This window comes from Andrographis paniculata, unplaced genomic scaffold, assembly GCF_009805555.1.
Source record: "Andrographis paniculata isolate CXL003 unplaced genomic scaffold, ASM980555v1 Contig32END, whole genome shotgun sequence".
Lineage (NCBI taxonomy): Eukaryota > Viridiplantae > Streptophyta > Magnoliopsida > Lamiales > Acanthaceae > Andrographis > Andrographis paniculata.
The window spans coordinates 7377746-7405656 of NW_026137565.1; the positions used below are offsets into that span (position 1 = coordinate 7377746).

Here is a 27911-nt window from a genome sequence, read left to right on the forward strand (position 1 = left end):
CAAATTAGTCAGAGTCGTTTTTGGGCCTGACTTTTTAGACTCAAGTAAATGGGCTGTGGTAGGCGGCCCAATAGTGACTTGAAATATGCCTTCAACGAAGCCCTTGCTTGACTCCAGATAAAAGTTTCTAAATTTGGGAAATTTGAGTTAGGGTTTTTGGAAGTGGTGATCCTGATTCAACCCGTAAATTTCTCCTTCGGAAATCTATTTATAACATATCGATATTCAAGATCTGTTTGAGCCAGTGCTGGCGAATCGAACAAGTAATCGCGGTATAAATTTGCTGCTTTGAAGCTAGCTAGGTTGGTTTGTAGAATTACGAGGAATTTTTATTGTCCATGTCTACATTTGCGTGGAGATTAGCATTTCCATGTATCTTAATGAAGAGCTTCAGTTCTGATTCTTTTTTTAAATTTTGGGTTCTCAAATGGATAGTGTCGATAATCTGATTCTCAGATTCATTGTAATCTAGTTCATATCATTTGTGTAGGTCAATAGTGGATCGTGTTTATGTTTCTGTTTTGTACTTGCACTGTTGTGTTTTATTTATTTACTTATTATGGCTGACGAATACCAAAAATTGTTCATCCTGTTCAATGTAGATGGACAAATGTTCTTCTTCTTCTTCTTCTTCTTCATGTCCTGAAAGAGATTACTCGGAAGCTGTAATAGCTAAAGAAGGCAAGCCAGCATACAAACAGATCACTGAATTGCCGGGCCAGCTACAGATTGACGATGAAAACAGAGTGAGTAATGATAATACAAATGTGATACAATGCCCTGGTGAGGGACAGGATGATGAAGATGACGATGATTTGTCCGAAGAAGAAGACTATTTGTCTGAAGAAGATTTGTTGGAACAGATGGGCTATGGCCAATGCAAACATCAAATGCCATATCCGGAGGAGGAGGAGGAGGATGAAGGGACGTCAGATTTTTCGCATAAATCCAATTTAGTTACTACATCAATGGCTGATTTGAAACTAGTTTCTGCTCTCAAAGGGAGTCGGGAGAAAGAAGGAAAGTCAAAAAAGAAATGCCGGGTTTCATGGTCGCCGGAGGTGTATGATCCATCTCCAACGGCCGAACATTATGCACTGAACGGCCCGGAGAGGCCTAAGAGTAGTCAAAATGTGAAAACCCGGAAAAAGGGCAGCGCCAAAGGGGCGGGGACAAGTGGGGGCCGAGGGAAGGCAGCTGGTAAAGATAAGAAACGGGGCAAGAAGCAAGGTGGCCGTGGCGGCAAGAATCCGGATTACAGTTAGGAAAGGTTTAATCTTTATATAGTTGGCAGCATGTTGTAATCTAACATCCTTAATTTCTTCAAACTCTTGTAAATATGCAAAATCCAACATTATCTGTAGTCTTCTACAACACATTATTAACATGTGGTTTAGCTTCAGAATGAAGAGCAATCAATATATCTTTCAAGATAACATCAATGCACTGTCTGAGAATTAGCTACCCAACAAAATGTCAATAAGTTAGGTGCCATACTGCCACCTCAGGGCTAGACATTTTCACATGTATATTTTGTGCAGGAAAAGAAATCCATTTGTATGTAGGGAAAAATTAGTGGTTCACATGATAAAGTGTCTTCATATGGCAATGAATTGGGTCCTCAAAAATTGGTATCAGAATTTCACCATTATAGAGAATAAAGACAAATCAGAATCATCATCTATTCCTTCCTACTTGAATGCAGTAACTTCCAAATCTTACCTTTAGATTTGTAACTGTCATTATGTCAAGAACTTCATTCTCCTCAGGAAAAGATTATATATGTTATAAGACAACATCATTCAATGTATATATGTGTATTTCACTAGAGTGAATTTACCAGTCTAGCTATGATTCCTTTCTATTCAACACCAACTGAAATCATCGATAGAGGATCTAACAAGCACGATGTAAGTATATAGAGGAAATCTTGAAAAGGGAAGATTAAAGAACACATATAAACATATATAGCAATTATATCAACAGAGCTAAGCAAGTGATGGGGAGAAAAGAAATCGATGGGCAAACTACGTACCCTTTTTCATCTATTCACTGTCCGAAGGATATGTAGGAAGAATCAGTTGTATTTCCTGTCAAAAGACTCTGCAATCCGGGTCTTAACTCGCAATTACAGAATTCCTCGTATTCTAGTCTATCCCCTCCTTTCTTCTTCACCTCAACAATTCTTAACGATGGTGTCAATTCATAGATCTCAGCTGCAACAGTTAATGGTCCCTTTGCACCGTCCCTCGACCCCTCCAGTTTCAATTTGCAATCCTTTTTTCTCACTGCAAAACTCACAACATTTGCAATTTCCTCCAACTTGGCTATGATGGTGGAAACAGGTGCCCCCGACACAAACCTTTCCCCCTCCTCAGCTCCATCATCAAACAGCCCTGACAAATCAAATCCTCGTGAGAATGAAATGATGTCGAATGCGTTCAAGCTAGCTGGTTTGGGAAGATCGGTGAGGCTCCGTCTTAGCACCAATTCGCGGTCTGATTCTGTCATATCAGACAATGTGTCGAGCTGATCAAGAACGTCATCAACATTGCATAATTTATCATCTTCGATGTAGAATTTCACGTGCTTGAATCCCTTGCTGAACCATTTGTTACTCATGACCTCCGGTGTGGTTATCCTGGTCTCAGGATTTGTGTCGAGTAAATGTGTAACTAATCTACACAAATCCGATGAAAACCACCTAGGGCATCGAAATTCCCCTTTGTAAATCTTCTTGTACATAACCATCAAGTTTTTATCATGGAAGGGTAAGTACCCTGCCATTAACACGAACAGTATGATTCCACAGCTCCAGATATCAACCTTTGCAGCATCGTATCCCTTTCGAGCCAACACCTCCGGTGCAACATACGCCGGCGTTCCACAGAAGGTGTGGAAAAGCCCGTCCTGCTTAATCTGCTCCGAAATTGCACTCAATCCAAAATCCGATACCTTGAGGTTCCCATCTTCGTCGAGCAATATGTTCTCCGGCTTCAAATCACGGTGGTAGACGCCGCGGACGTGACAGAACGCCACCGCGGAAATCAATTGCTGGAAATACCTCCTCGCAACTTCCTCCTTGAGCCTCCCCTTGGCAACCTTGCTGAACAGCTCGCCGCCTTTGACGTACTCCATCACGAAATAGATTTTCGATTTGGTCGCCATCACTTCGTACAACTGCACGATGTTCGGATGACGAACTCGCCGCAGAATCGAGATCTCGCGCTTGATGTGCCCAATCAACCCGACCTTCAAGATCTTCTCCTTATCAATAACCTTAATCGCCACGCTCTCCCCCGTCTTTACGCTCTTCGCGTAGTAAACCTTCGCGAATGTTCCATGCCCTAGGAGCTTCCCGACTTCGTATTTCCCCAATATTAGCCCTTTAATCTCCTTCTGCCTCCCGGGATTCGTCGCTGCGGCAGCCCCCGGAGAGCCCGACGCGGCGGCGGCTGCCATGGCTCGCGGCTAAAATCACGGAGAGAGAAAAAGAGGGAGAGAGAGGGAATTCGGAATTCAATCCCTCTCCTTATAATATAGTTGCGTAAAGCGTGAATTTTTCACCCACTTTCTTCCTTCCTCACCGCCATTCATTCACTGTGAGGTAAAAAAAAACACACCAGAAATAAAAAGAGTTATGCATATGAACCCGAAATTCCACTAATAAATTCCAAAAAATAAAAAATACATTAATTAACGGCTTTTTGAATAGATAGCATTTTTTACAGCTGGACCTTCAACGGCTATGGAGAAATTATCAGATGCGGACGCGTGCACGCTTGGACGTATCACCAACCAATGAATCTCCATCCGACGTGGCAGGATGTCGCATTGACAACGCACGATAGCCGTCTTCCGGTTTTGTAATACATTCTCCCCTTAAGTAACAAATTCCTTTAAAATCAAAATTTTATTCAAGCTTAATTAGATTAAAATCCCATTATATAAAAAAATAAATAAAAATGGCGTGTGTGGCTTGGCATTTGTGGACATGATTGGGTGCGAACAACGTTAAGAAATCATGATTATGGAGTAACATAAAAGGCAATGAGTAGTTACATTCAATTAATAGTCTGTCTCGTTCCCACTTAATAATATCTTCACTACAATAGCTACAAATACCTGATTAGTTCTACGAAATCATAAATTCATAATTATTAATTAGACATGGATTATTATTATTACAATTCCAATAATCTTGACAATAAGTTTTGTGGGTTTTTGGGCTGTTAAATGTTCGAATTTCAATTGGGCCGTGACAAAATAGCGTGCCCCGTCTATTATAATAATAATAATAATTATTATTATTATTATTATTATTATAATATGCAATAGTTGCTGATAGAATATTAGGTAAATCGACAATCCATCCAACCCACAAAAAAATGAAATTTTCATAGGCGATAATCACGTTAAGATGGGATGGATGGGATGACCAAATCCATTTGCTAAGTTCCAAATCCACATTCACTTTCTACTGAATCACTTTTTATTACATATAATATTATGTACGTATATATTTAATCGTAGAAAATTTGAATTTGAACTATTTGACAGCTCGGACAGATTATTTATTAGGATTCGAATGTTGTTAAATTTGTTTGTTCTTGTTGTAATAAAAATTATTTGGGGAATTTAGGAATATGATCTCGTCAATTGGATTAAGTACAAAAGTCTTATTAGTATAACCGTGTGATCTTACGTTGACCGAACATTCTCAGCCAAAATAAAATAGTCGTGTGTTTCGAATTTGATCGTTACTTATAAATAAATAAAATAAAATAAAAATCTCAGTAGTTCGCATCGACGGCTGCCACGGCGTGGGACCCACTCCCAGATGCATCTGCATCGTTAATAGTATAAATCATAGTCACAGAACAGAGCATCTAAGGTCCGGGTGCGTGGTCCCGGGACTTCCTAAAATCACCCGCGCATTGACTCTACTGACTAGTTGACGACTGATATAATACGCCGCTACCCTAAACATTCACATCTCTCTCCCTCTCTCTCTCCATCAAAATGAAGAGACCAAAAATTGTTGCAGATTTTCAAAATCATCTCGACGCCATGAAACTCTTCTTCTTCTTCTTCTCCTTCTCCTTCTTCTTCTTCCTGGGTGAGTCATCTTCTTCAACCTGCAACCACTCTGCAGAACACTCCTTCCTTTCTAGGGCATTCGCCTCGGTGTCCAATTTCGACATTTCCTGGGTCTCCCACCCCAACTGCACCTCCATCTCCAAAATTCACCTCCCGTCGAGAAACCTCTCCGGCACAGTCTCATGGAAGTTCCTCAGAAACATGCCGGAGCTCCGGAGCATAGATCTCTCCAACAACTCCCTTACCGGCTCAGTTTCGCCGTCGCTGTGGCTCCTTCCCCGCCTCGCCGAAATCGATCTTTCAAACAACCGGCTCGGCGGCGTCGCCGGTCCGTCTAAACCCGGTTCAGTCAACTCCTCGTCTCTCCGAAAGATTGATCTCTCTTCTAATAGGTTCAAGAATTTCGTCCATCTCTCGAGTTTTCCCAACATTAGCTTTCTCAATCTTTCCCACAACGATCTTCAATGGGTTTCGCCATTTTCGTTCACCAACTTAACGAACCTCGAGTACCTAGACATTTCTGGGTGTAATATTTCGGGGAATTTAAGGTCACTTTCTGGCCACCGGTTCCTGAAATATCTCGACATCTCTAGCAATCATTTCACTGGAGATTTCCCCAATGATTTCCCACCGTTGGATCACCTCCAGTTCTTGAACATTTCGTTCAATAACTTGTCGGGGTTTCTGGGGGCGAAGGAGGTCGGAAAGTTTGGTAAATCTGCGTTCATTCGCGCCGGCAATCTCGTACCAAGAAATAACACAATCAAGAAACCCGATTTACACATTAAGGCTCACCCACCTACCCCACTCCCCCGTAAAAAACCCCCTCGAGGTAAGGGGCGCGAAGTCCCCAGCCCGATCAGTGGAAAGAAACCAAAATCGAAGTCTCGAAAAGATTTGATCTTGGCTGTATCGTTGGCGTCTTCTTTCCTACTCATCCTGTCCGTCGGCGTTTTCGCATGTTGTCTGCGCAAGAGAAGGAAGATAGCTAGACAAAACAAGTGGTCCATCTCGAACCCGATCCAAATCCCGTTCCGGGTAGAGAAGTCCGGCCCGTTTTCGTTCGGAACCGAATCCGGGTCGTCGTGGATGGCTGACATCAAGGAGCCGACGTCAGCTCCGGTGGTGATGTTCGAGAAGCCGTTGATGAATCTCACCTTCAAGGACCTGATCGCTGCCACGTCACACTTCGGCAAGGAGTCCCTCCTGTCCGATGGAAGGTCCGGGCCCCTCTACCGAGCTGTGCTCCCGGGCGACCTCCATGTCGCCATCAAGGTCCTCGAAAATGCTCGCGGTCTGAACCACGACGATGCTGCGGCCATGTTTGAAGACCTTTCGAAGCTCAAACACCCAAATTTGCTACCGATTTATGGCTACTGCATTGCAGGTGCGTATGCTTGTCCTTTCCCTCCTTCATCATTATCATCAATTATTACATCCTTCAGCTACCATTATTTATTGTGTTCACGTGAGATGCTTTTGCAATCAAAAATCAGAAAACCACCCACCCAACCCCATCACACAGATTTCACATTACCATTATTTATCACATTTAGTAAATAGGTTTCCGTGCCCTAACGCTTGGAAACAGTGCAAGATTCAATTTTGAACTTCTGTAAGAAAAAAAAGTCAAGTCTAGTGTATGTTTGGTGTGTGCTTCTGTGTAAGAATTAATTCCTATGCAGAGACGTTGTCTGTACTGTACATGAGCATGTCAGGTTTGATACGTCTCATTAATGGCAGAAATTTACGATGGTTAGATATAATGGAGTAAGCAGTAGTCTAATTGAATGGCAAATCAATGAAAGCTTTTTTAATTTGATTGTTCCCATGTTTGCAGGGAAAGAAAAGCTTGTCCTGTCCGAATTTATGGCCAACGGCGACCTCCACCGGTGGCTGCATGAGCTCCCTACCGGCGCCCCGAACGTCGAGGACTGGAGCGGCGACACGTGGGAGGTCCAGAACGGGCCGTCGTCGCAGGCGACGTCTCCGGAGAAAATGGAGTGGCGGACGCGCCACCGCATTGCCGTGGGGGTCGCAAGGGGGCTTGCCTATCTCCACCACGCGGGGTCTAAGCCGGTGGTGCACGGCCACCTGGTGCCGGCGAACATCTTATTGGCGGACGACTTCGAGCCACGGATCACCGATTTTGCGCTGAGTCAGAGTGGACTAGGAGGCTCGACCGAGGATGACGTGTACTCCTTCGGGGTTGTGTTGGTCGAGCTGTTGACCGGTCAACCTAGCACAAGCGAGACCATTGACCTGGTCCGGAAGTTGGTCAAAGGTGGCGAAGCCGCGAGTGCGTTGGACTCGAGGCTAAAAAATGGCGGCAGCGACTTGGTGAGCGGGATGGTGGAGTGTCTTCGGATAGGATATTTGTGTACGACGGAGACGGCGGCCAAAAGGCCGACAATGCAACAAGTGTTGGGTTTGTTAAAAGACATTAATCCTTCGCCTTTAGAGCTAATCTAATTCTGACACGATGGACGGACGATGGAAAGATTAGCTGCGATTAAGAATTTATAGACATGGTTATCGATAAACGGTAGTGCATACAAGCTCCCGAGATCCCAGCTCCCGGGTGAATCTGTACCATGAGCTGTTCCGGCCAACGGTGTAGATTCCACCAGGATCTGAGATCCAGGGAGCGATCATGTTTTTGAGTTAAAAGTCCATGGATGAAATCAAGGTGTCGATTGTACGGGGATCAGACAAGGGACGTGCCAGAAATTCCAAATGTGGTTACTACTGTATTATATTATTACAAGATCTGGAAACTGCTTTACGCCTCTTTGCTTCCTTTATTAATTTCTTTTGCTTTTTATTTTTCATCTTTGTTTTCTTTGTGGAGATGAGTCCTCAGCTTTTGTTTGTTTGCTCTTTTTTGGTCTTATTATATACACACAACTTTAGTAGGTTGGATTTATATAATAATAATGTACATATATATTATATATATATATATTCCCTGTGGTAAATGAAAGCTGGATGGACAACAGTGATATTCCACTACAGCCCCATAAAAGTGCATATGGACAACCTTTTACCATTGGTATTTTGAGTCAGTCATGTGGCTGTTTTATTTCCATGTTTTGTTTTACTAGTGTCTTTAATTCAGCCTTTTGTTGTCTCCCTCTTTTTATATTTTGTACATTATCAACATATTGTGGTAAAGCTTCAAAGCCAGCCCCCACCAAAATTATTTGAAACTTCATCTCTGATCATTATTATACAAAAAAAATATTGAATCATACGTTAATCAGCCATCACACGAGCAACAAATCTTCGGACACATACAACGTAGGTAAATAGGGAACAAGCACACACGATTTTGCCGGTATCGGGACAACATTGTTTGGTCGTGTCACCAAAGTACCGAGCACGCAATGAGCGTCATTTCTTTATCGCATAGGATTGCATCCATCAGATCGATCATTCGATCGAATTGTCTGCAAAAAAAATCAAGAACTTGCAAGAAACGCTATGGTTGTCTGCACATGCACTCCTTACATCTCGGCTGTCGATAAATGCTCCGGCCATAGCTCCTTGCATGCACTCGTTGGCCTTCCTCGATCATCTTCCTCACTCTGCTCGCAAAATTGCGCCAAGTGATTGTGCTGTTTTCTTGCAAGATTGCTGCCAGCCTCTTCTTACTTGGCCTCAGGATTGGAGCATTTCCTCCGCCGTAGTATGTCCTAAATCCAGACACCAAGGATGAAAGCTGGCTCCCGGAATCCGTCATTGCGAAAACATCCGAAGCAGCACATGCAATAAAGTCCAATGCCGCAAGCTGAGAAGAAAAGTTCTGAAAAGGTGCGAGCTCATCCAGCGAGAGGAGATCTTCTTTCGTCACCAGATTCGGATAGAGACCACTTATAGGGAAGATTCTTGATTTTCCTCCGTAAATTTGGGATCCGGCAAGATAGATGTAAGTTCCTCGATTAAACCCGAGTCCAGCGAGAACAAGTGCCGCTTCTTCGGGTGTCAAGGGGCATCTTCCCATCTTTCGCAATTCTATAGGAGAAATGGGCCTGCCAATAAAATCGATCGATGAGATACCGAGCACGGAAATATTTTGCAAAAGACGAGAATTAATAAGGTCGATCGAAGCAGGGACTGTACTTTGTCTTCTTCAAGCGCTCGAGAAGTAATGGGAAATGCTCTTCCCTGTAAGCCTCGAGTTCCCTTCTTTCATTATCTCCGCCGCCAAAATCACACATGGAATAGGCCACCATGTCGACTTCGAACCTCAAATGTAATGCGAGGTATTTGGCAGAGCTTTCTGCGGCGAAATGCTGTTCGGAAGGAGCGCTAGAGACGAAGCTTCCAATCAGCTGCTTGTCGAGCACGCTCATGGCTGTATCGTGTTTTCTTATCCTCTTCAACAATAAGGATCCGGTTTTCTGAATTTTCGGGACAAATTTTAAGGCATGGAAGTTGCATTTGCATCGAAGCCTCTGCAAAACAAGTATATAAGTTAACATTCGAATTCGAAGGAGGAACGACTAATGAAATGATAGGATACTTGATGCGCTCAGCCAGCCCTTCACCTGAAGTTCCGCAGGCAATGGATCAAACCCAAGTCGATTGCCAAATCCGAGGAAATGAACAACACCATTACGCAATAATATAGGAAGTATGTTCTTGATATATTCGTCAGGTGTCGCTTCCTTCGCTAGGTCAGCATCCGTTACCTTAAAAAATTATGCGACACCTCAGACGTAGTTCTGCTGGAATAGTTTATTTACTAAAAGGACTAGACGACTTACAAGACTACCGACTAACTCCAGATTTATTAATTTCAGGCGAGATGGAAGCTCCTTTACGATATTTATGTCGTGCTTCAATGTATTCCTGAATGTATCCTCTTGATAAATGTCACCAAACTGGCTGCAATTTGCGAAGAATTGAAAAATAAGATCTTTCGTATATCAGTTAACACAAGTACACAGAGACCGTATGAAGGTTGTGATCACCTTGGATCCTTCCAAACGTTGCTGTATAGAAATTTAGGAATCACTAACGTCGCATTTAGCAGATATGCTACAGCAACAGCATTGCATACCTAATTTATAGCATCATCGGAAGCATCTCAAATTAGAAGAGCTTTTAAGCTCATTGAATACAACCGAATCAAACTTATGGAAGGGAGAAAGACATGATAATACGATGGAAACAAAAATTAGAAGAAAACTCACAGCGACGCGTTGTTGATTCAATCCTCCATTTGCACTAACCATGATAAAACCAGTGTGGTTGTTCACTGTCCCTGCCCTGACAACTATAAATGGTAAGAAAGGTCACCAAGAATCACTTGCTGTTAACAAACCAGACGAAATGAAATGTAAGCATGCAATGAGGAGGATATTCGATGTAATGAAATAAATTGTACCTTTTGGCACTTGCATCCGCACAAGGCTTCCATTTGGCGGCCTGAGGGTACGGTTCATTCCAAAATTTGGATATTTTAGGGTCCAGCTCTTGCTGAGGAGGTCCATCAATGTTGTATTAGTACTAATGCTATAAGTGTTGAGCCATACATTCTAGGTTAAGAATCAAACCTCGGCAAGTGAAACAGAAGCCATATTTAACAGCTGAGGGTACATCACCGGCCCTTTGTCTTGGTTGACGTATTCAGTGTCTATCTCCTACACGCAGCAAGGACAAATTAGGACAAGTTTTTCAGTAGATTCATCATCAAAAGAATACGCCAATTTCTATATCAGGAAACATAAAATGAACTGAATCTTGAATTTGAATTATAAGCGTATAACTTCAGGGAGCATAAGATTTGATGTTATTTTTCGAATGGAATCACCATTGACGAAGAAACCATCTACTGAAGATATTCATACCTATCATACACAAATTGTACCTTAGGTTCATCGTAAGAGTTTCTTGAAGTCAAACTATTTTCAACCAACGTGGGATCGAAGATGGAGTACAATAAGGAATCCAACAGATAAAGGAAGCTCATGAGGATTAAGGTGAATAGAGTGGATCTAATATGCCTAAGGAACCACCATTTTTGCTTTTTACCAGACCAAGCTGCTTTACAAGTGCTATACTTCAATCCTTTGATCGATATTCCCTTGTCGCAAATATGGCCTCCCCCGGCAATCCTCCTACCGATAGATGGATCACCATTTTGGAGCAATTCAGCCCATCTTAACTGAGATTCGTTCAACCCAAATGATGCATCGAAATTCAAAGAACTAGGATGGGAACTTTTGGGAGACCCCTGCCTTCCCATCTTCTAAAGAAAATTGGTGTTTCTTTTCTAAATTTCGGCGGCTAATCCTCACCAAAGCACTTTTTTTTTTCAAAGGAATCAGCCCTGAAATCAACAACTACTTACAAAACTCCATATGGCATGAACACTCTTAGCCTTATTTCAGACAACTATCTATATTCTCTTTGCATTCTTTTGTCTGTGCCCATGTTGTGACAGTATCCTCATAATGTCATATTCCCTCAAGGCTCAAAAAACTGGGGGAATCGAATGGGAGTTTGTTGGGAAAGTAGGTCGAGAAATTAGATAAACAAGATACATCAAAGTGCAGTCAACTTGGATTGCAGGGGAAGCTAAAGTTAGCGAGTTCCACATTATATCGAAAATACAGAATTCAACGATGAAATGAACCAACTGACATTGAAAATGCAACCAACATACCTTAGCCTAAAATTGCGGATAGTAGTATTATATCGTATAATACAGATGCTGAATCACATCGGCAACAACCACCCCTCACCAAACAGGGTTTTTTGTGCTTTCTGGTCAAGAAATCAGATGGGCCTGATAGATGACATCGGGGAGAGACGAAAACCCTTGAGCTTGAAGCGTCCATGGAAAAGGGGAGGGTGCAATGTTTGTTGACAGGGCCGTTCTATCCACCGAACCAAGTTTTCTTAATTTTGTTTCCTCTTTCTACTGGAAACCAAGAATCCCCTTTTCACCGTTCCCTTGCGCAGACAGCAATCTGAAGATAAAAATGATTTTCTTTGTGTATTATTGGAAATTTATCGGGGGACAACATCGTATCAAGATTCAGCGATTGGGAAACGATGAAATAAGACAGGCAAGTGTAATACTGATAGAAGTGAATTAGCTTAAATAGGACCAGAGAAAAACTAGAATTTATTGATCAAGAACTGTTGCCATTTAGAATAAAGAAAGTAGTAGCAACTACATCCCACAATTCCATTATCAAGCAGTATGACAATCACCAAGTCAGCATTTCTCTAAAATTCTCTCTTCTTCTTGGAAACAAAATGCAGAATTTCTTGAGCCAGCACTTATCATCTCGAAAAGAAAGTCGGAGCAATTCCAAATGGCATGACTATATTATCTGTCAAAATACAGTAATGAAATGACCGAACAAAAATGAGTAGTTTTTTGCTTAACAATCACCAAGTACAAGTAATTCCAAATCATTCTTACTTCGAGTTTCCAGGGTGCTGCAGCATAAGCTTAGCTTTGATTTTGGTTAATTCCGCAACAACATCTTTCATGCTTATCCTCTCTCCCGGAGAATCTGCAGAGCATTTCAGAGCTAACTCCATCACAGATGATGCACAACACAACTTCTCATTAATATTTGTTTCATTGGGGCTTATCAAACTTGCATCAATAACACTACTTAGTGCATTGGGCAGTGACTCTTTCACCCAATTCCTGAGGGTCATTTCTCCATGGAACATCTCATCAGAGGGCCGTCTTGCAGTGAGGGTCTCCAATAGCATGATTCCGTAACTGTACACATCACATTTTTTGGAGACTCTTCCCTCCATTCCATACTCTGAAAAAAAATAAAAAATAAAAATATGATCATCGCCTTCAAAGAGAGAAATGAATAGAGTCAAGGTACCTGGAGCCATGTAGCCGAGTGTTGCAAGAGTCCTAGTATGAGTGGTGCTCTCTTGTTCACTCAAAAATTTTATGATGCCGAAATCACTTAAATGGGCAACCATGTTGTCATCCAAGAGTACATTGCTAGGCTTTACATCGCAATGAACCACAGATGTCGAGTAGCCATGGTGAAGATATTCCAGCGCGTTAGCCACGTCCCACATTGTGTTCAATCTCTGAATGATATCCAGAAATTGGTTGTCTGAGTACAGCCACTTCTCCAAACTTCCATTAGGCATGTACTCTAGCACTATGGCCTTGAAATCTTCATTTGCACAGCTGCCAACTACTTTAATGAGATTTCTGTGACGGAGATTACGAAATGCATCACATTCAGCCTCAAAGCTCTTGGATGCTACTTCTTGCAGCATGTCAAAAACTTTTATAGCCAAAATGGTCCCATCTTCAAGGATGCCTTTGTACACAGAGCCAAAACTTCCCCTTCCGAGCAAATTGCCTTCATCGCATCCCTTAGTTGCCTTCATAAGCTCGTAATAAGACATTCTTTGAGGCCTTGTTGTGTCAGGCATGTCTCTTACAATGGTTGGCCTCTTTCTCTTGTTATACTGGACCATTAAATAGGCCATGCTGCATAGAAACACCAACACTGCAACTCCTAGAATAATGAATACAACTCGAAGTATTATCTTTTTCTTTAATCGGCGCGGTGGTACTTGGCAGCGTGTAACCTGCAATCTAGGAGGACCACACAGTGCAGAATTATGTTCAAAGGATTGGCTTGTGAAATTTTCAAAAGGGCCATTGGTAGGAATCTCTCCAGAGAGTTCATTGAAAGAAACATTAAAGTACTTAAGCTGTGTTAGGGACTCCAAAGACTTGGGAATTGCTCCAGAAAGCATATTATACGACAGATCTAGTGAATCCAAACTCAACATGCTGCCCAAAGTATCAGGAATGTGACCATGAAATCTATTATGTGCCAGAGAAAGATAAGACACACTTTGTAAACTTGTGAAGGTGTTGGGAATGTCATTTGAGAACTGATTCATTGACAGATCGATGATTGTAGCTGCCTTCATATTTCCAATTTGGGGAGATAGAGTGCCAGTGAAGTAATTTGAGGAAATATTTAATTGCAAGAGATCTTGCAGACTCCAGATGCTAGCAGGCACAACAGAGGTCAAGTTATTGGAATTGAGCAGTATATACCTTAAAGAGGACACATTTCCCAAGCAATTTGGAATGGAACCTATTAGCTGATTATAGCCTAAAGACAGGCCTCCCAAAGACTTCAATTTGCAGAGCTCATTTGGAATAATTCCGGTCAGTCGATTATTGTCAAGAACCAACACCTGAAGATTAGATGCTGCAAGTGCACTTGGAATCACTCCTGTCATATCATTTGTATCAAGATACAATCTCACTAACCCACTCAGATTACCGATTTCAGTAGGGATGTAACCCTTTATCATGCATCCCGATGCATAAAAATCTTGTAGGGAATGAGAGAGATTCCCAACAGTTGTAGGAAGAATCCCATTTAATGGATTACCGCTGACGTCCAATTGTTTCAAAAACCTAGAATTTGTCAGGGAAGTGATGAATTTCAACTCAGATAATGAAGATGAGAGATTGTTCCTCAACAACAGAACAGTTTCTAAGAACGTTAAGTCACCCAAAGAGGTGGGAATTGACCCAGTGAGTTGATTCCCCCCCAGGTCTAGAATCCTGAGTTGGGTAGAATTTGAAATAGAGTTTGGTATAACTCCTTTCAGATTATTAGATCCAAGGAGGAGTTTTTCAAGATTGGGTAGATAAGTACCTAAATTTGTTGGAAGATTGCCTGATAACCTATTTTTTGAAAAAGAAATAATTCTCAATGTTGAGATGTTGAATATAGAGGAAGGCAAAGGGCCAGTTAATCTATTTAACTCCATGACTAATATCTCCAGTTCATTCAGTTTATGGAACACTTGAGGTATCACACCTACATAATGCAAATATAAAAACAATTATTCAGCAAAGGTGAGACTCATTGTGGTTAGAAAGAAAGGTTTGAGTTAATGGCATCCGAACCTGTGAAACTATTTTCGGCTAAAATAAGGGAATTTAGCTTGGTCAGGTTCCCAAAACTTTCAGCTAACGATCCACTCAAATTGTTGTGATACAAGCTCAACTGTTGTAGAATCGAGAGATTGAACATGGTTGATGGTATGGCTCCGGTGAACAAGTTGCGTTCCAAATAAAGGGACTGAAGATTGTGAAGTTTGCCAATATCTGGTGGGATTGCACCTGTTCATTGTAAATCCATATTATTATCTGTATGTGTATCTGACTTTATGAACAATAAGAGTGATGACATGGAAATAAATCAGAAATTGTGCTCTTTTAAGTTAAGAGCACCTTTTTATGATCAAGTCACTCCAAAAGAAAATAACATTGCACCTGATAACATGTTGCTGCCGAGAAACACCATTTGAAGCATGCTTAACCTTCCAATATCTTCTGGTATACGCCCAGTAATCATGTTTTTTGCCAGTGATAGCTTCTGAAGCTGATGGCATGAAGATAAATTTGATGGAATTTGCCCACTAATTTCATTGTCCGCCAGTTGGAGCGCTGTCAGCATTGGAAGTTGAAGGCTCGTAGGAAGAGTACCTGATAAACTATTATTGGCTAAAGACAGTACTTCCAGCATCGACATGTTGAAGATGCTTAATGGTATAGAACCATTGAATTTGTTGTTTTGCAGGTTCAACCATTTCAACTTGTGAAGCTTGCTAAAGATTTCTTCTGGTATCATTCCTTGAAGTAGATTGTCGGAAAGTTCCAAAGTCTCTAGATTCGTCAAGTTCATGATTGAGGGAGGAAGGAACCCTGAAAATCTATTGCCTTGCATCATAAGCCCTTTAAGGCTAACAAGATTGCCTATGGACTTTGGAATTTCTCCTTGAAAAAGATTGGATGACACATCCAGACCAGTAAGCTTTGATTGATTTATGGAGGAGAGAAGAAATGAATTCAAGCTAGTAAAGTTATTGTTCCAAATAGATAACAATTGAAGCTGAGAGAAGGATGCAAACCAGGAAGGAACATCCCCAGTGAACCTGTTTTGACTGATCCCAATGTATCTCAATCTTCGCAGGCGAGCCAAATCTTCGGGCAAAGCTCCACTGAAGTTGTTGTTACTAATTTCGAATGCAGTAAGGAATGAAAGGTTTCCAATTTCAGGAGGGATGCTTCCAGTGAGACCCATGTTGGAAATATTCAATGCAGTTACTCGATGATGGCGAGCACCACAGGTGACTCCAATCCAATTGCAAATCGAAGATGGCACCGTCCAGTTTGCCATGAGTCCATAAGGGTCTGAAATGATGTAAGTTTTCAGGGCCAAAAGAGCAGATTGGTCCGTGGTGATGTTGGTTTCAGCAGTGGAAGAACTAACCAATAAACAGTGGATGATCAACACTGTGACAAGGTGACTGAAATGGGGAGTTGCTACATCCATGGCTAGTTTGAGATTTGATGATTTAGTAACTATGAGATGAACCCAATTTTATACTGAAATACATGGCATTCTCAAGTGGCAGGAGCATTGATGATTCAAATGGAGAGAGTTTTTTCCAGCTGGAATGAGTTCTGTCAGAAACTGATATTAATGGCACAGCTAATTCTCTGAAAATAGTCCAAAATTACTTGGATATGTGTAGAAACAGATGAACAGGCTAACTTCTGTAAAATTTATTGAATCTTGAAGCAGGACTACTTCTGAGCTCAACCCCACTCTCTTAAATTGGCAGCAAGTGATTGGCAGCAAGTGGACTTTTTGTGTGAATCAAAAGTGCATCTGCCATTGACTTCAAAGACTGAAAATAGTCTCCGTTAGTCTTTATCTGGCGGGATCTGCATTTATTTTTCTTTTCTGAATTGGTCCTGAAAGACTTGGCCAAGGTCTACATCGTTCCAAGTTTGCATTGTCATTTAATGTCAGCAGTACCAGTTAACTGAGTTTTTTTCTTTATTTGTTCATAAGTGAAAGTGGAAACAAGTGAAGGAACTGTCTGAAAAACTCGGGATAGTTCCTGCAAAACCCGTGTTGGAAATATTCAATCCAGTGGAAAAATCAAGATTGCGATGCGATCAATGAAGCACGGAGCGCTTATATTGGATATAAGATTTGATTCATGCAGTTTAGTTCTGATTCATGCAGTTTGATAATTTATTTCCCCAAATTATGTGTCCCAGAAGATCAAATAAGATATTACAACCAAAATATGCGAAGTACAAATACCAAACTCGATTATAGTAATGTCCAACAACAAATTATCAGGAGTTGAAGGAACACACTGTAGATAAAATTGGATTGGAACATGAATTGAAAAAGGTCTAGTTTAATCACAGAATTCTTTCCAAGCTTTCTTCAGAAAGTTACTCGCTATCAGGATTGGAGAAATTTCTTGCATCTTCTGACATCTGCGAATATATTATGAAAATGACAGGTTAAATAGATGAGTCTTTCTGCATAAGATCGACAACATGGTAACCAATTCTTACCGTGTATGAGATTCATGCATATTGCCGCATGAACTCAACTTTGATTTTCTTCAGTTCTGCCACTACATCTTCCATATTCATTCTCTCCGTAGGAGAATCTGTTGAGCAACTCAGAGCTATCTCCAATACAGATGATATGCAAGACAGCTTTTTATCAAAATTCCTTTCCTCCGGGCGTAGCAGACTAGCATCAATAATATGAATTAGTGCATCAGGCAGTGAATATGATACCCAATTCTTGATGCTCATGTCTCCAGAAAACATTTCATCAGAGGGTCTTTTACTAATGAAAGTCTCCAGTAGCAAGATTCCGTAACTGTACACATCACATCTTGTGGAAATTATGCCTTGTGATCCATACTCTGGAACAATTTTAATACCAATAACAAAAACCTGTCAGCTTGAAAGTAAATACTAAACAAATTTTGAGGAGAAAAGTATTAAAAACTAGCGTATTTACCTGGAGCCATGTAGCCGAGCGTCGCAAGGGTCCTAGTATGAGTAATGCTTTCTTCTTCACCCAAGAATCTGGTGATACCAAAATCACTCACATGAGCAATCATATTTTCATCCAAAAGGACATTGCTAGGCTTTAAATCACAATGAATGACAGGTGTAGAATAACCATGGTGGAGATATTCTAATGCACTAGCAACATCGATCATTATATTTAATCTTTGAATGCTATCCAAAACTAGGTTGCTTTCATACAACCACTTCTCCAGGCTTCCATTAGGCATGTATTCCAGTATTAAGGCTTTGAAATCCTCATTTGAGCAACTGCTGATGACTTTAATGAGATTTCTATGGCGAAGATTTCGGAATACTTCACATTCAGCATCAAAAGTCTTCGATCTAGCTTCCTGCAACATATTGAAAACTTTTATAGCCAAAACGGTTCCATCTTGAAGGACACCTTTGTAAACCGAGCCAAAACTTCCCTTGCCCAATAAGCTGTTGTCATTGAACCCATTAGTCGCCTGTAATAGCTGATAGTATGAGATACTAGAAAGCTTTAACATAGAAGAATGATCAGATATGGTTGGTGATTTCAGCTTTCTACAATATTTAACCATTATAAAAGCCATGGTTCCTATAAATATCAACAAAACAATTCCAAGACTAATGAATATAGCTCGGAGAATCTTCTTTCTCTTTGACCTGTGCTCTGATTCAGGGCAAGATGAAACCTGAAGCGTCGGAGGACCACACAATGCAGTATTGAACAGAAATGATTGACTCGTGAAATTTCTGAAAGGACCATTCATAGGAATCTTTCCAGATAATCCATTGAAAGAAACATTGAAGTATTCAAGATGTTTCAGTGTCTCTAAAGACTTCGGGATTGTTCCAGAAAGCTTATTATGAGACAAATCAAGAGAAATTATATCCAACATACCACCCATGGATTCTGGTATGGGACCATGAAATCTGTTATGTGCTATAGAGAGATTGAGCAGGCTTTGCAAATCTCCAAAATTGTTGGGTATATTGCTTGAGAACTGATTCATTGACAGATCAATGAGTGTGGCTGCCTTAAGCCCTTCGATTTGAGGAGATAGAGAGCCAGTGAAGGAATTTGAAGAGAGATCAAGTTCTAATAGATCCTGCAAAGTCCAAATGCTAGCAGGTATTCCTGAAGTTAAGTTATTGGAATCAAGGTGTATATACCTTAGAGAAGATGCATTTCCCAAGCATTCTGGAATGGAACCTGTGAGCTGATTTTTGCCCAAAACCATCACTCCCAAACTTTTCATGCTGCAAATTCTGTTCGGAATAAATCCAGTTAGCTGATTTTTGCCAAGCGAAAAGCGTTGAAGATTTGATAACTTACTTAGTGTACTTGGAATTGTTCCAGTTAGATCATTTCCATAAAGATATAATGATATCAGTCCACTTAAATTACCAATTCCATCTGGAATATATCCCTTAAGCTGGCATTCTGACGCACGAAAAGTTTGCAGGGAAGATGAAAGATTTGCAATAGTTGCAGGGAGAGTGCCTTTCAATGGATTATAACTGAGTGACAGCTCTGTCAAGTACTTGGAACTTGTGAGGGAAGTGATGAAGCTTAACTCAGATGATGGTGATTCACTTGTGAAGTTGTTTCCTTCCAAGTTCAAGCTTTGTAAGAACAACAGTTCCCCAAGGGAGTCGGGTATTGAACCAATCAAATGGTTGTGAGAAAGGTCCAGATCCATAAGATTAGAAAAAATTGTGATAGAGTATGGAAAAGTTCCAACAAGATTAGATTCTCCAATGTCGAGCTGTTCAAGATTAGGCAGAAATAAACCTACATCCGAAAAAGGAAGAGTGCCTGAAAAACTATTGCTTGAAAGTGAAAGCACTTCCAGTGTTGAGATGTTGAAGATATATGGAGGTATAGGACCACTGAATCTATTCACTCCCAAGGATAAAAGTCTGAGCTCATGAAATTGATCAAACACTTTGGGAATCACACCTGCAAAATCAGTAATAAGAAAAGGGAGCAATTACTGTATGCAAGGCTTTCTTAATTATTAGGCCAGGTCTAGCAAAACGTTGTAAATTGATATGCATACCGGTGAAATTGTTGTCGCTTAGATAAAGCTCCTCGAGCATAGTTAAATTTGAAAAGTGATCTGTTAAGACCCCAGTGAACATATTGTCTTGCAGCGACAGACGGCGCAGAAATGACATATTGAATATAGCTAATGGTATGGATCCTGTTAGCAAGTTCCTTTCCAAACCCAAGAACTGAAGATTATGAAGTTTTCCAAATTCTCTTGGAATTTGACCTGATGAGTAAAAATTACTCAGCATATCATGAGAGGATGAAATAATACTGTTGTTTGCACTCAAATTCAAAAGGCAGTAGGAGTAATGTAACAGATATCCCTTTGTTTCTGATATCACATATCTGGAACAATATTATAATCTTCTTAAAAAATCTGAAAGTTTCTGCAATGTAAAGCTTAATTGTTTGCTCATGTCCCTACTACCAGATATAGTTAAATAAGTTTGAAAACGTAGATGTATAAAGATTTTTACCGTTCAAATTGTTGAATCCAAGATACAGTGTTCCAAGCATCTCCAAGCTCCCAATTTCTTGTGGTATGCTTCCAGAAAATCTGTTGTTTGACAAGGAAGCCATCTGAAGCTGAGGACATGAGGAAAAACTTGATGGAAGTTGTCCATCTATCTCATTGCCAGATAGATAAAGGGCTTTAAGTATCGGAAGTCCAAGGCACATCTCGTCCGGAAGAGAGCCAGATAAGTTGTTGTTAGACAAAGATAATAGTTCTAGCGACGAGATGTTAAAGATGACCGATGGGATAGAACCAGTAACCAAGTTGCTGTTAATGTCCAACCAATTCAGATTATGAAGATGCCCAATAACTTCAGGTATTGTTCCTTGGAAGGAATTTTGTGCCAGAACCAAAGTCTGTAAATTCGACATGTTGGTGATTGAAGAAGGGATAGGACCCGAAATCATGTTAGCTGCCATGGACAGTTCTTTGAGATTACGAAGATTTCCTATAGATTCTGGGATTTCACCTCGAAAAGAGTTGAATGACAAGTCCAAAGTACCAAGCTTTGATTCATTTGTGGAAGAGCTGAGAAATGAATTCAAGCTAGTGAAATTGTTGCTCCTGAGAGACAATACCTGAAGCTGAGGCAACGAAGATAACCATGAAGGGACGTCACCCGTGAAGTTATTGTAACCAAACCTGAAGATTCTCAACCTTCTAAGGCGAGCCAAATCTTCAGGCAAAGCCCCGCCAAAGCTGTTGTTTTTTATGTCAATCGAAACAAGGAATGAAAGGTTTCCAAACTCAGGTGGGATGCTCCCGGATAGCTCCATATTGGAAATATTCAGCTGTGCCACTCTTTGATGATGTCTTCCACAAGTGACTCCAATCCAGTTGCATGCTGAAGATGTGGAATTCCAGTTTTCTAGGATTCCTAAAGGGTCTGAAACAACATGAGTTTTCAGGGACAAAAGAGCAGATTGATCTGTCATGAAGTCGGCTCTGGTAACTGATAAACCTGCTAAAAGACACAGCAGGAATAGCACTCTAACCAGATGAATGAAGAAGGAACTTTTCAAATCCATGATAGGAGGACGTCTGATGAACATTGTGTGATTACTGAACATAAGCATTGTAATGCAATATTACATGATAATGTTGAAGATTTACACATTCGATTCACTGATGCAGTTGCTTTCTAGAATCAAGTCAATCCATGTATTAACAATGACGGGACAGGTCAACCAGGGGTTCAACTTGAACGTGGAAGACCCAGGCCATGAGTCTCCCAACTCCTTTTCCATCCACAAACCACAGTGGAAATCCAAATTCCATGGCAACTGAACTTATGTCCATAAATACCTGGAAACATATGTGAAAAGTCATTCCATAACTTATAGTGTATAAAGCAATTATTAGAAACCAACTGAAAGCAGAGCCCACTAACTAAAAGCCACAGCTGTGTAGTGGAGATGATAGACTTTTTCTACCTTCGTCCCCATGACAAAGCTAAGTCTTCCAAGTCAATGGCGAAAAAAAACTATCAATGAAATGGGAAACGGGTTAGGAAACCAAAGAATTTTACTAGAAGAAACAATAATGGTTGGATGTGCTCATTTCCTCCACAAGATATAATTTGTAGTGATTACACATATCCCTCAACTGACATTTGGCCTTACTTTGTAGACTAATATTAAGATTGCACTTAGAAATCCAATCTCATGGAAGACAGCCAAGTTTAGAGTGCCAAGTTAATTTGTAGCTGTTTTTTAGCATTCACATTTTGAAAAAATAAAAAAAAAAAAAACCATGAAATTTAATTAAGCCTCAGGTTGACTTGCTCATGTTTCTACAATACATACACACAGAGAGATATACATATATATAACATCACATATAGTACGGAAAAAAGTCATGGATTAATGATTGAAATGAAATATACGCACAAGAAGATAATAGTTTAGGAAATGAGGTGAAATTACCTGAAAATCACAAATATCCGAATCAGACAGCTCCCCCCAGCTGTGCAACAACGTCTTCCTCGTTTTCCTTTCCTTGGACAAAAATACGGTATGGCAGGGGGGTAGGCAGTCCCTAATAGGCTTAACTAGACCTGTTGATTCCTTAACTAGAAAGAATTTGGGCTGGAGCTACACGTAAAGCAATAAGCTTAATAGAATGGGTGATTAAATTTATTAGTTTTGTTACATTCTCCAAATTTAGTTATCAATCACACTGGAATACATTTCATTTTCAGCAAGATTATTCAAGATAAGCAAGTGTTTCAGAAACCAGAAAATTGAAAATCTGAGCACAGAACAGTAGGAACCTAATACAACGAGATCTTAGATAAACTACTAACAAATATGGATAACACGATGGACGTAGTGACACGGCACCGTGTATAATTATGCTCAAAATAATTTTTTTAGCTACAAAGTTCAATAGAACCAATGGTTTGGAATATATGTGAAGGGAGGATAATGAAAAAAGGATAGTTAAGATAATGTGATTTAATGGATGATAACTAACCAATAAGTCTTGGATCTAAAATCAAAACCATAGATTAAACACAAATAATAAACTAAATTCCAAAGGATTGTAAGCCACATCCCATCACTCTAAATATCCAATTTGAAATATCTAAGTGGAAAGAAAGCACATCCCATCACTAAATATTGAAAAGAAACAATAAAGAAATTTTATTTAAAATTCAACAAGGAAACCTATAATAAGGTAATAAAAGAAAACAAAGTAAAAGGAAACTTTAAATATGAAATAAGGAAACGAGAATATATAATAAGGTAACTTTGAAATTCTTCCATAATTATTTTTTTTTGTCTTAGTCTTGAAATCCAGTCGGCTGGGTAACTTTTGAGTCGGATACAAAAGAATAGTAATGTCTAGCAAGTCCATCTTCAATAATTCTTTTTCTGAGCTTGGACGGCTGTATCACGTAGCATGGCAGATTGGCTGTCACCTGCATATATTCGCAAAGAATAATCTGAATTAGAGTGTACTTTAGAAACAGGGTAGAACATTTTCATACAGCTTAGCATAATCTAGTTAAGCTGTACTTAGGCTTCCGGAATGTTAATTGTGTGTAAAATGTATGGAACAAAATGAGGGAAGTACTCACTTGTTTGAGTGAAGAATTTCCCATCATAGGAAAAATATTCCATAATTCTCATTAAGATAAGAGTGTCCTATCAGTTATCACGACTTACCGCCTCTCTCGTCCAGTATGGGGTTGCATAAAGTTGAGTTTGATTTTCTTCAATTCTGCCAAGGTATCTTTCATGTTCATCCTTTCCCCTGGAGAATCCTCTGAGCATCTCATAGCTAATTCCAACACTGTTGATATGCAAGACAATATTGTACTGGGATTTGTCTCCTCAGTGCTTATCAAACTGGGATCGATAACCTGGATCAGCACATCGGGATGTGAAACTTTTACCAAACTTCTGAGGTTCATGTCACCAGAAAACATTTCATCGCAAGGCTTTTTTCTTGTGAACATTTCCAGCATGATGATTCCGTAACTGTAGACATCACAGCTTGTGGAAATCCTGCCTTCCGATCCGTATTCTGAAACAATTCTACTATCAATGATGTAAACTCTAATCAACAAACAGGAAAAAGAAACTAAAATTTAAGCACAAACCTGGAGCCATGTAGCCCAGTGTTGCAAGAGTCCTGGTGTGAGTTACACTTCCTTCTTCACCCAAAAATTTTGTGATACCGAAATCACTTACACGGGCAACCATTTTCTCATCCATGAGAATATTACTAGGCTTTAAATCACAGTGAACAACAGGTGTCGAATAGCCATGGTGGAGATATTCGACTGCACAAGCCACATCTATCAATATGTTCAATCTCTGTATGACATCCAAATTGTAGTTAGAGTACAACCATTTCTCCAAGCTTCCATTGGGCATGTACTCCAGTAATAAGGCCTTGAAATCCTGATTTGAGCAACTTCCAACAACTTTAATAAGGTTTCTATGACGAAGATTCCGTAAGGCCTCACATTCAGCATCAAAAGACTTTGATTCATGATCCATTTGTGTTTTGAAAACTTTTATAGCCAAAACAGTCCCATCTTCCAAAACACCCTTGTAAACTGAGCCAAAGCTTCCGCTGCCTAGCAAATTTTCTTCGCTAAATTCATTTGTTGCTTGCAGAAGCTTGTAATAAGAAACTCTTACCGGTCTTTTTGTGGCAAATATATCTGATACAATTGGAGATTCCTTTTTCCGGTAATATCTAATAATGAAAAAGATCATGCTCCCAATAAAAAATAATGCCACTATTCCCAGAACAATGAAAGCAATTCGAAGCTTTTTCTTTCTGTTTGACCTTTGCCTTACTTTGCAGGATGAAACCAGAAACCTGTTAGAACCGCACAATGCAGTGTTGAATTCAAAGGATCGGCTTGTAAAATTTTTGAAAGGGCCCTCTGTCGGAATCTCTCCTGATAATTTATTGAAAGAAACATTGAAGGACTTGAGTTGTGTTAGAGACTCCAATGACTTGGGAATTGTACCAGAAAGCATATTGTGTGATAGATCTAGAGCATTCAAACTCAGCATTCTTCCAATGGAATCAGGAATGGGACCCTGAAATCTATTATTTGCCAGAGAAAGAGTAATCACACTCTGTAGATCTCCAAAAGTGTTGGGGATATCATTTGACAACAGATTCATTGACAAGTCAATGAATTTGGCTGCCTTCAAGTTTCCAATTTGAGGAGATAGAGAACCATTGATAAAATTGGAGGAGATATTAAGATCCAGGAGATCTTGCAAGCTCCAGATGCTTGTAGGTATTGTAGAAGACAAATTATTGGAATTGAGATCTATGTACCTTAGAGAGGATACATTTCCCAAGCATTCTGGAAGTGAAGCTGTTAGTCGATTTTGGCCCAATTCCAGGCGTCCCAAACGTTTTAATTTGCAGATATCATTGGGAATAAATCCAGTCAGGCTGTTGTTTCCAAGATCCAATTCTTGAAGATTAGACAGTTTACTGAATTCACTTGGAATAGTTCCTGTCAAATCATTTCCCTGGAGATTTAATCTCACCAATCCACTTAAATTTCCAATTTCATTTGGAATGAATCCCTTAATACTGCATCCTGATGCTCTAAAATGTTTTAGGGAAGAAGAAAGATTCCCAGAAAATGTAGGGAAAATGCCATTTAGTGGATTATTATTGAGTTCTAAGAATGTCAAGGACGTGGAACTCATCAGAGAAGTGAAAAACTTCAGCTCAGGCGAAGCAGATTCACTTCTTAAATTGTTGGCCGCTAGACCTAGCATTTCCAAGGATTTTACATACCCCAAGGTGTCAGGAATTGAACCAGTGAAGTCGTTGTAAGAAATATCTAGAATCTTGAGGTGAGAAAAATTTGAGAACGAGTTTGGTATAACACCATCCAGATGGTTGCCAGCAAGAAAGAGTTGTTCAAGATTTGGAAGAGAAGAACTTAGTTTTTCAGGAACATGGCCTATAAAATCATTTCCTAAAAGTGAAATCACCTTCAGTGTAGAGAGGTTGAATATGTATGAAGGTATTTGGCCACTTATGCTATTCATCCCCATCTCCAGGATCTCTAATTGATTTAGTTTATCATACACTGGCGGAATCTCACCTGAAAGATACAAAAATAAGCAATCATGGGGTTGAATTCAAGTTGCTTTTTGTGGGCTTTCTTGAACAAGTTAAAGAGCATTCATACCTGTGAAGTTATTTTCACCTAGATAGAGATCCGTGAGCATGGTTAGGTTCCCAATTTCATCAATCAAGAATCCGTGGAGTCTATTCCTTTTGAAAGATAGATAATTAAGATATGACATATTGGACATGGTTGATGGTATAGTTCCAGTTAGCAGGTTGTCCCCCAGACTTAAGAACCGGAGATTGTGAAGCCTTCCAATCTCTGGTGGAATTAGACCTATCAAATGCAGAAAAGAATTGGCACAGAGAGTTTTTGAACCTATTCGTATTGAAATAAAATATTGAACTCTGTAAGAAGGCATTATTAATGTTTATTTCATTTTAAAATCGCATAGCTATAATGTCAGCATATCTTCAATCTGTGTATATTCTTTTCATATACCTACGTACAAGTGCAGAATATGTTCTAAATCCATGCTTCATTTACTTTTCTAGACCTCTCTACTTGTAAAGGTACTTAAACTAATATTACAGAAAGCTAAATGACTCTAAACTAGACAAAATACCTGTTAATATGTTGCTGCGAAGATACAATGTTTGAAGCATCTCCAAGCTCCCAATTTCTTTTGGTATACTTCCAGTAAGATCATTATGTGGCACTGAGAAAAACTGAAGTTGAGTACATGAGGAAATACTTGATGGAATGTGTCCATGTATCATGTTGTCAGATGCATAAAGCCTTTTCAGCAATGGAACTCCACGGCACATATCACCAGGAAGAGTACCGGATAATTGATTACTGGAAAAGCTTAAGCTTTCTAGAGTCGAAATGTTGAAGATGATTAATGGTATAGAACCATCAAGTTGATTCCCTTCCAAGTTCAACCATTTTAACCTGTCAAGATTTCCCATGGCTTCTGGCATTCCTTGAATCAAATTTTCTGACAATTCCAAAGTCTCTAAACCTGATATGTTCATGATGGAGGCAGGGATGAACCCTGAAAATCCGTTGCCTTCCATGAGAAGCTCCTTGAGATTATGAAGATTTCCTATAGATTTTGGAATTTCTCCATGAAAAGGATTGAAAGACACTGTCAAAGTAGCAAGCTTTGTTTGGTTTATGGTCGAGAGGAGAAACGAGTTTATGCTAGAAAAACTATTGTTTCTGAGAGTCAAGTTCTCAAGTTGAGGTAAAGATGAAAGCCAAGAAGGAACCTCGCCGGAGAAGTTGTTGTAGCTGAGACTGAAAAATCTCAATCTTCGCAGGCGAGCCAAATCTTCAGGCAAAGCTCCACTGAAGTTGTTGGTACTAATGTCAAATGAAGCAAGGAATGACAGGTTTCCAATTTCAGGAGGGATGCTTCCAGTGAGATCCATGTTGGAAATATTCAATGCAGTTACTCTATGATGGCGTGCACCGCAGGTGACTCCAATCCAATTGCAAATCGAAGATGGCACTGTCCAATTTTCCATGAGGCCATAAGGGTCTGAAATGATGTAAGTTTTCAGGGCCAAAAGGGCAGACTGGTCTGTGACAATGCTGGTTTCAGCAGTGTAAGAACTAACCAATAAACAGTGGATGATCAACACTGTGACAAGGTGACTGAAATGGGGAGTTGCTACATCCATGGCTAGTTTGAGATTTGATGATTTAGTAAATATGAGATGAACGCAATTTTATGCTGAAATACATG

The 27911-nt window shown here is 40.0% G+C and overlaps 6 protein-coding genes and 1 pseudogene across 11 annotated transcripts; 2 read left to right on the top strand and 5 right to left on the bottom strand.

The window, feature by feature from the left end:
* Positions 1-126: 126 nt before the first annotated feature.
* LOC127247435 (uncharacterized) lies at positions 127-1579 on the top strand. Of its 2 annotated transcripts, none has more exons than XM_051269264.1 (2): positions 127-302; positions 603-1579. In XM_051269264.1, exon 2 carries the CDS (start codon positions 603-605, stop codon positions 1263-1265), a length of 663 nt encoding a protein of 220 aa, XP_051125221.1. In that variant the 5' UTR covers positions 127-302; the 3' UTR covers positions 1266-1579. The 2 variants fall into 2 exon arrangements, with proteins under 2 accessions (XP_051125221.1, XP_051125220.1); XM_051269263.1 differs by having other exon boundaries at positions 127-272; positions 603-1577.
* Positions 1580-1930: 351 nt separating this feature from the next.
* Positions 1931-3557, bottom strand: LOC127247432 (CBL-interacting serine/threonine-protein kinase 12-like; annotated as a pseudogene).
* A 1452-nt stretch (positions 3558-5009) lies between these two features.
* On the top strand, positions 5010-7908 carry LOC127247217 (calmodulin-binding receptor kinase CaMRLK). Its single transcript, XM_051268973.1, has 2 exons — positions 5010-6487; positions 6941-7908. Exons 1-2 carry the CDS (start codon positions 5023-5025, stop codon positions 7570-7572), a joined length of 2097 nt encoding a protein of 698 aa, XP_051124930.1. The 5' UTR covers positions 5010-5022; the 3' UTR covers positions 7573-7908.
* A 369-nt stretch (positions 7909-8277) lies between these two features.
* Positions 8278-16672, bottom strand: LOC127247216 (O-fucosyltransferase 8). 5 transcript variants are annotated; one of them, XM_051268968.1, is made up of 9 exons: positions 10976-11738; positions 10662-10748; positions 10493-10584; positions 10299-10374; positions 10077-10165; positions 9870-9990; positions 9651-9794; positions 9223-9557; positions 8278-9131 (listed from the first exon to the last, which is right to left on the bottom strand). In XM_051268968.1, the coding sequence occupies exons 1-9, from the start codon at positions 11351-11353 to the stop codon at positions 8582-8584; spliced, it is 1872 nt and encodes a 623-aa protein (XP_051124925.1). In that variant the 5' UTR covers positions 11354-11738; the 3' UTR covers positions 8278-8581. The 5 variants fall into 5 exon arrangements, 4 of the variants coding, with proteins under 4 accessions (XP_051124925.1, XP_051124928.1, XP_051124926.1 ...); XM_051268971.1 differs by lacking the exon at positions 10976-11738 and adding an exon at positions 11774-12533 and having other exon boundaries at positions 8284-9131; positions 10299-10369; XM_051268969.1 differs by lacking the exon at positions 10976-11738 and adding an exon at positions 11774-12533 and having other exon boundaries at positions 8284-9131.
* A 501-nt stretch (positions 16673-17173) lies between these two features.
* LOC127247215 (probable LRR receptor-like serine/threonine-protein kinase At3g47570) lies at positions 17174-22995 on the bottom strand. Its single transcript, XM_051268967.1, has 7 exons — positions 22518-22995; positions 22026-22075; positions 20555-21897; positions 20086-20301; positions 17985-19985; positions 17525-17886; positions 17174-17443 (listed from the first exon to the last, which is right to left on the bottom strand). The coding sequence occupies exons 3-6, from the start codon at positions 21666-21668 to the stop codon at positions 17537-17539; spliced, it is 3681 nt and encodes a 1226-aa protein (XP_051124924.1). The 5' UTR covers positions 21669-21897; positions 22026-22075; positions 22518-22995; the 3' UTR covers positions 17174-17443; positions 17525-17536.
* Positions 22996-23260: 265 nt separating this feature from the next.
* Positions 23261-26856, bottom strand: LOC127247976 (receptor kinase-like protein Xa21). The gene is made up of 5 exons (XM_051270095.1): positions 26784-26856; positions 26279-26494; positions 24200-26191; positions 23763-24123; positions 23261-23515 (listed from the first exon to the last, which is right to left on the bottom strand). The coding sequence occupies exons 1-5, from the start codon at positions 26821-26823 to the stop codon at positions 23512-23514; spliced, it is 2613 nt and encodes an 870-aa protein (XP_051126052.1). The 5' UTR covers positions 26824-26856; the 3' UTR covers positions 23261-23511.
* LOC127247418 (LRR receptor-like serine/threonine-protein kinase FLS2) lies at positions 26851-27846 on the bottom strand (the record flags this gene model as incomplete). Its single annotated transcript, XM_051269245.1, has 1 exon — positions 26851-27846. A coding segment is annotated over exon 1 (996 nt), but the record flags the coding sequence as incomplete, so codon positions are not given.
* Positions 27847-27911: the final 65 nt, after the last annotated feature.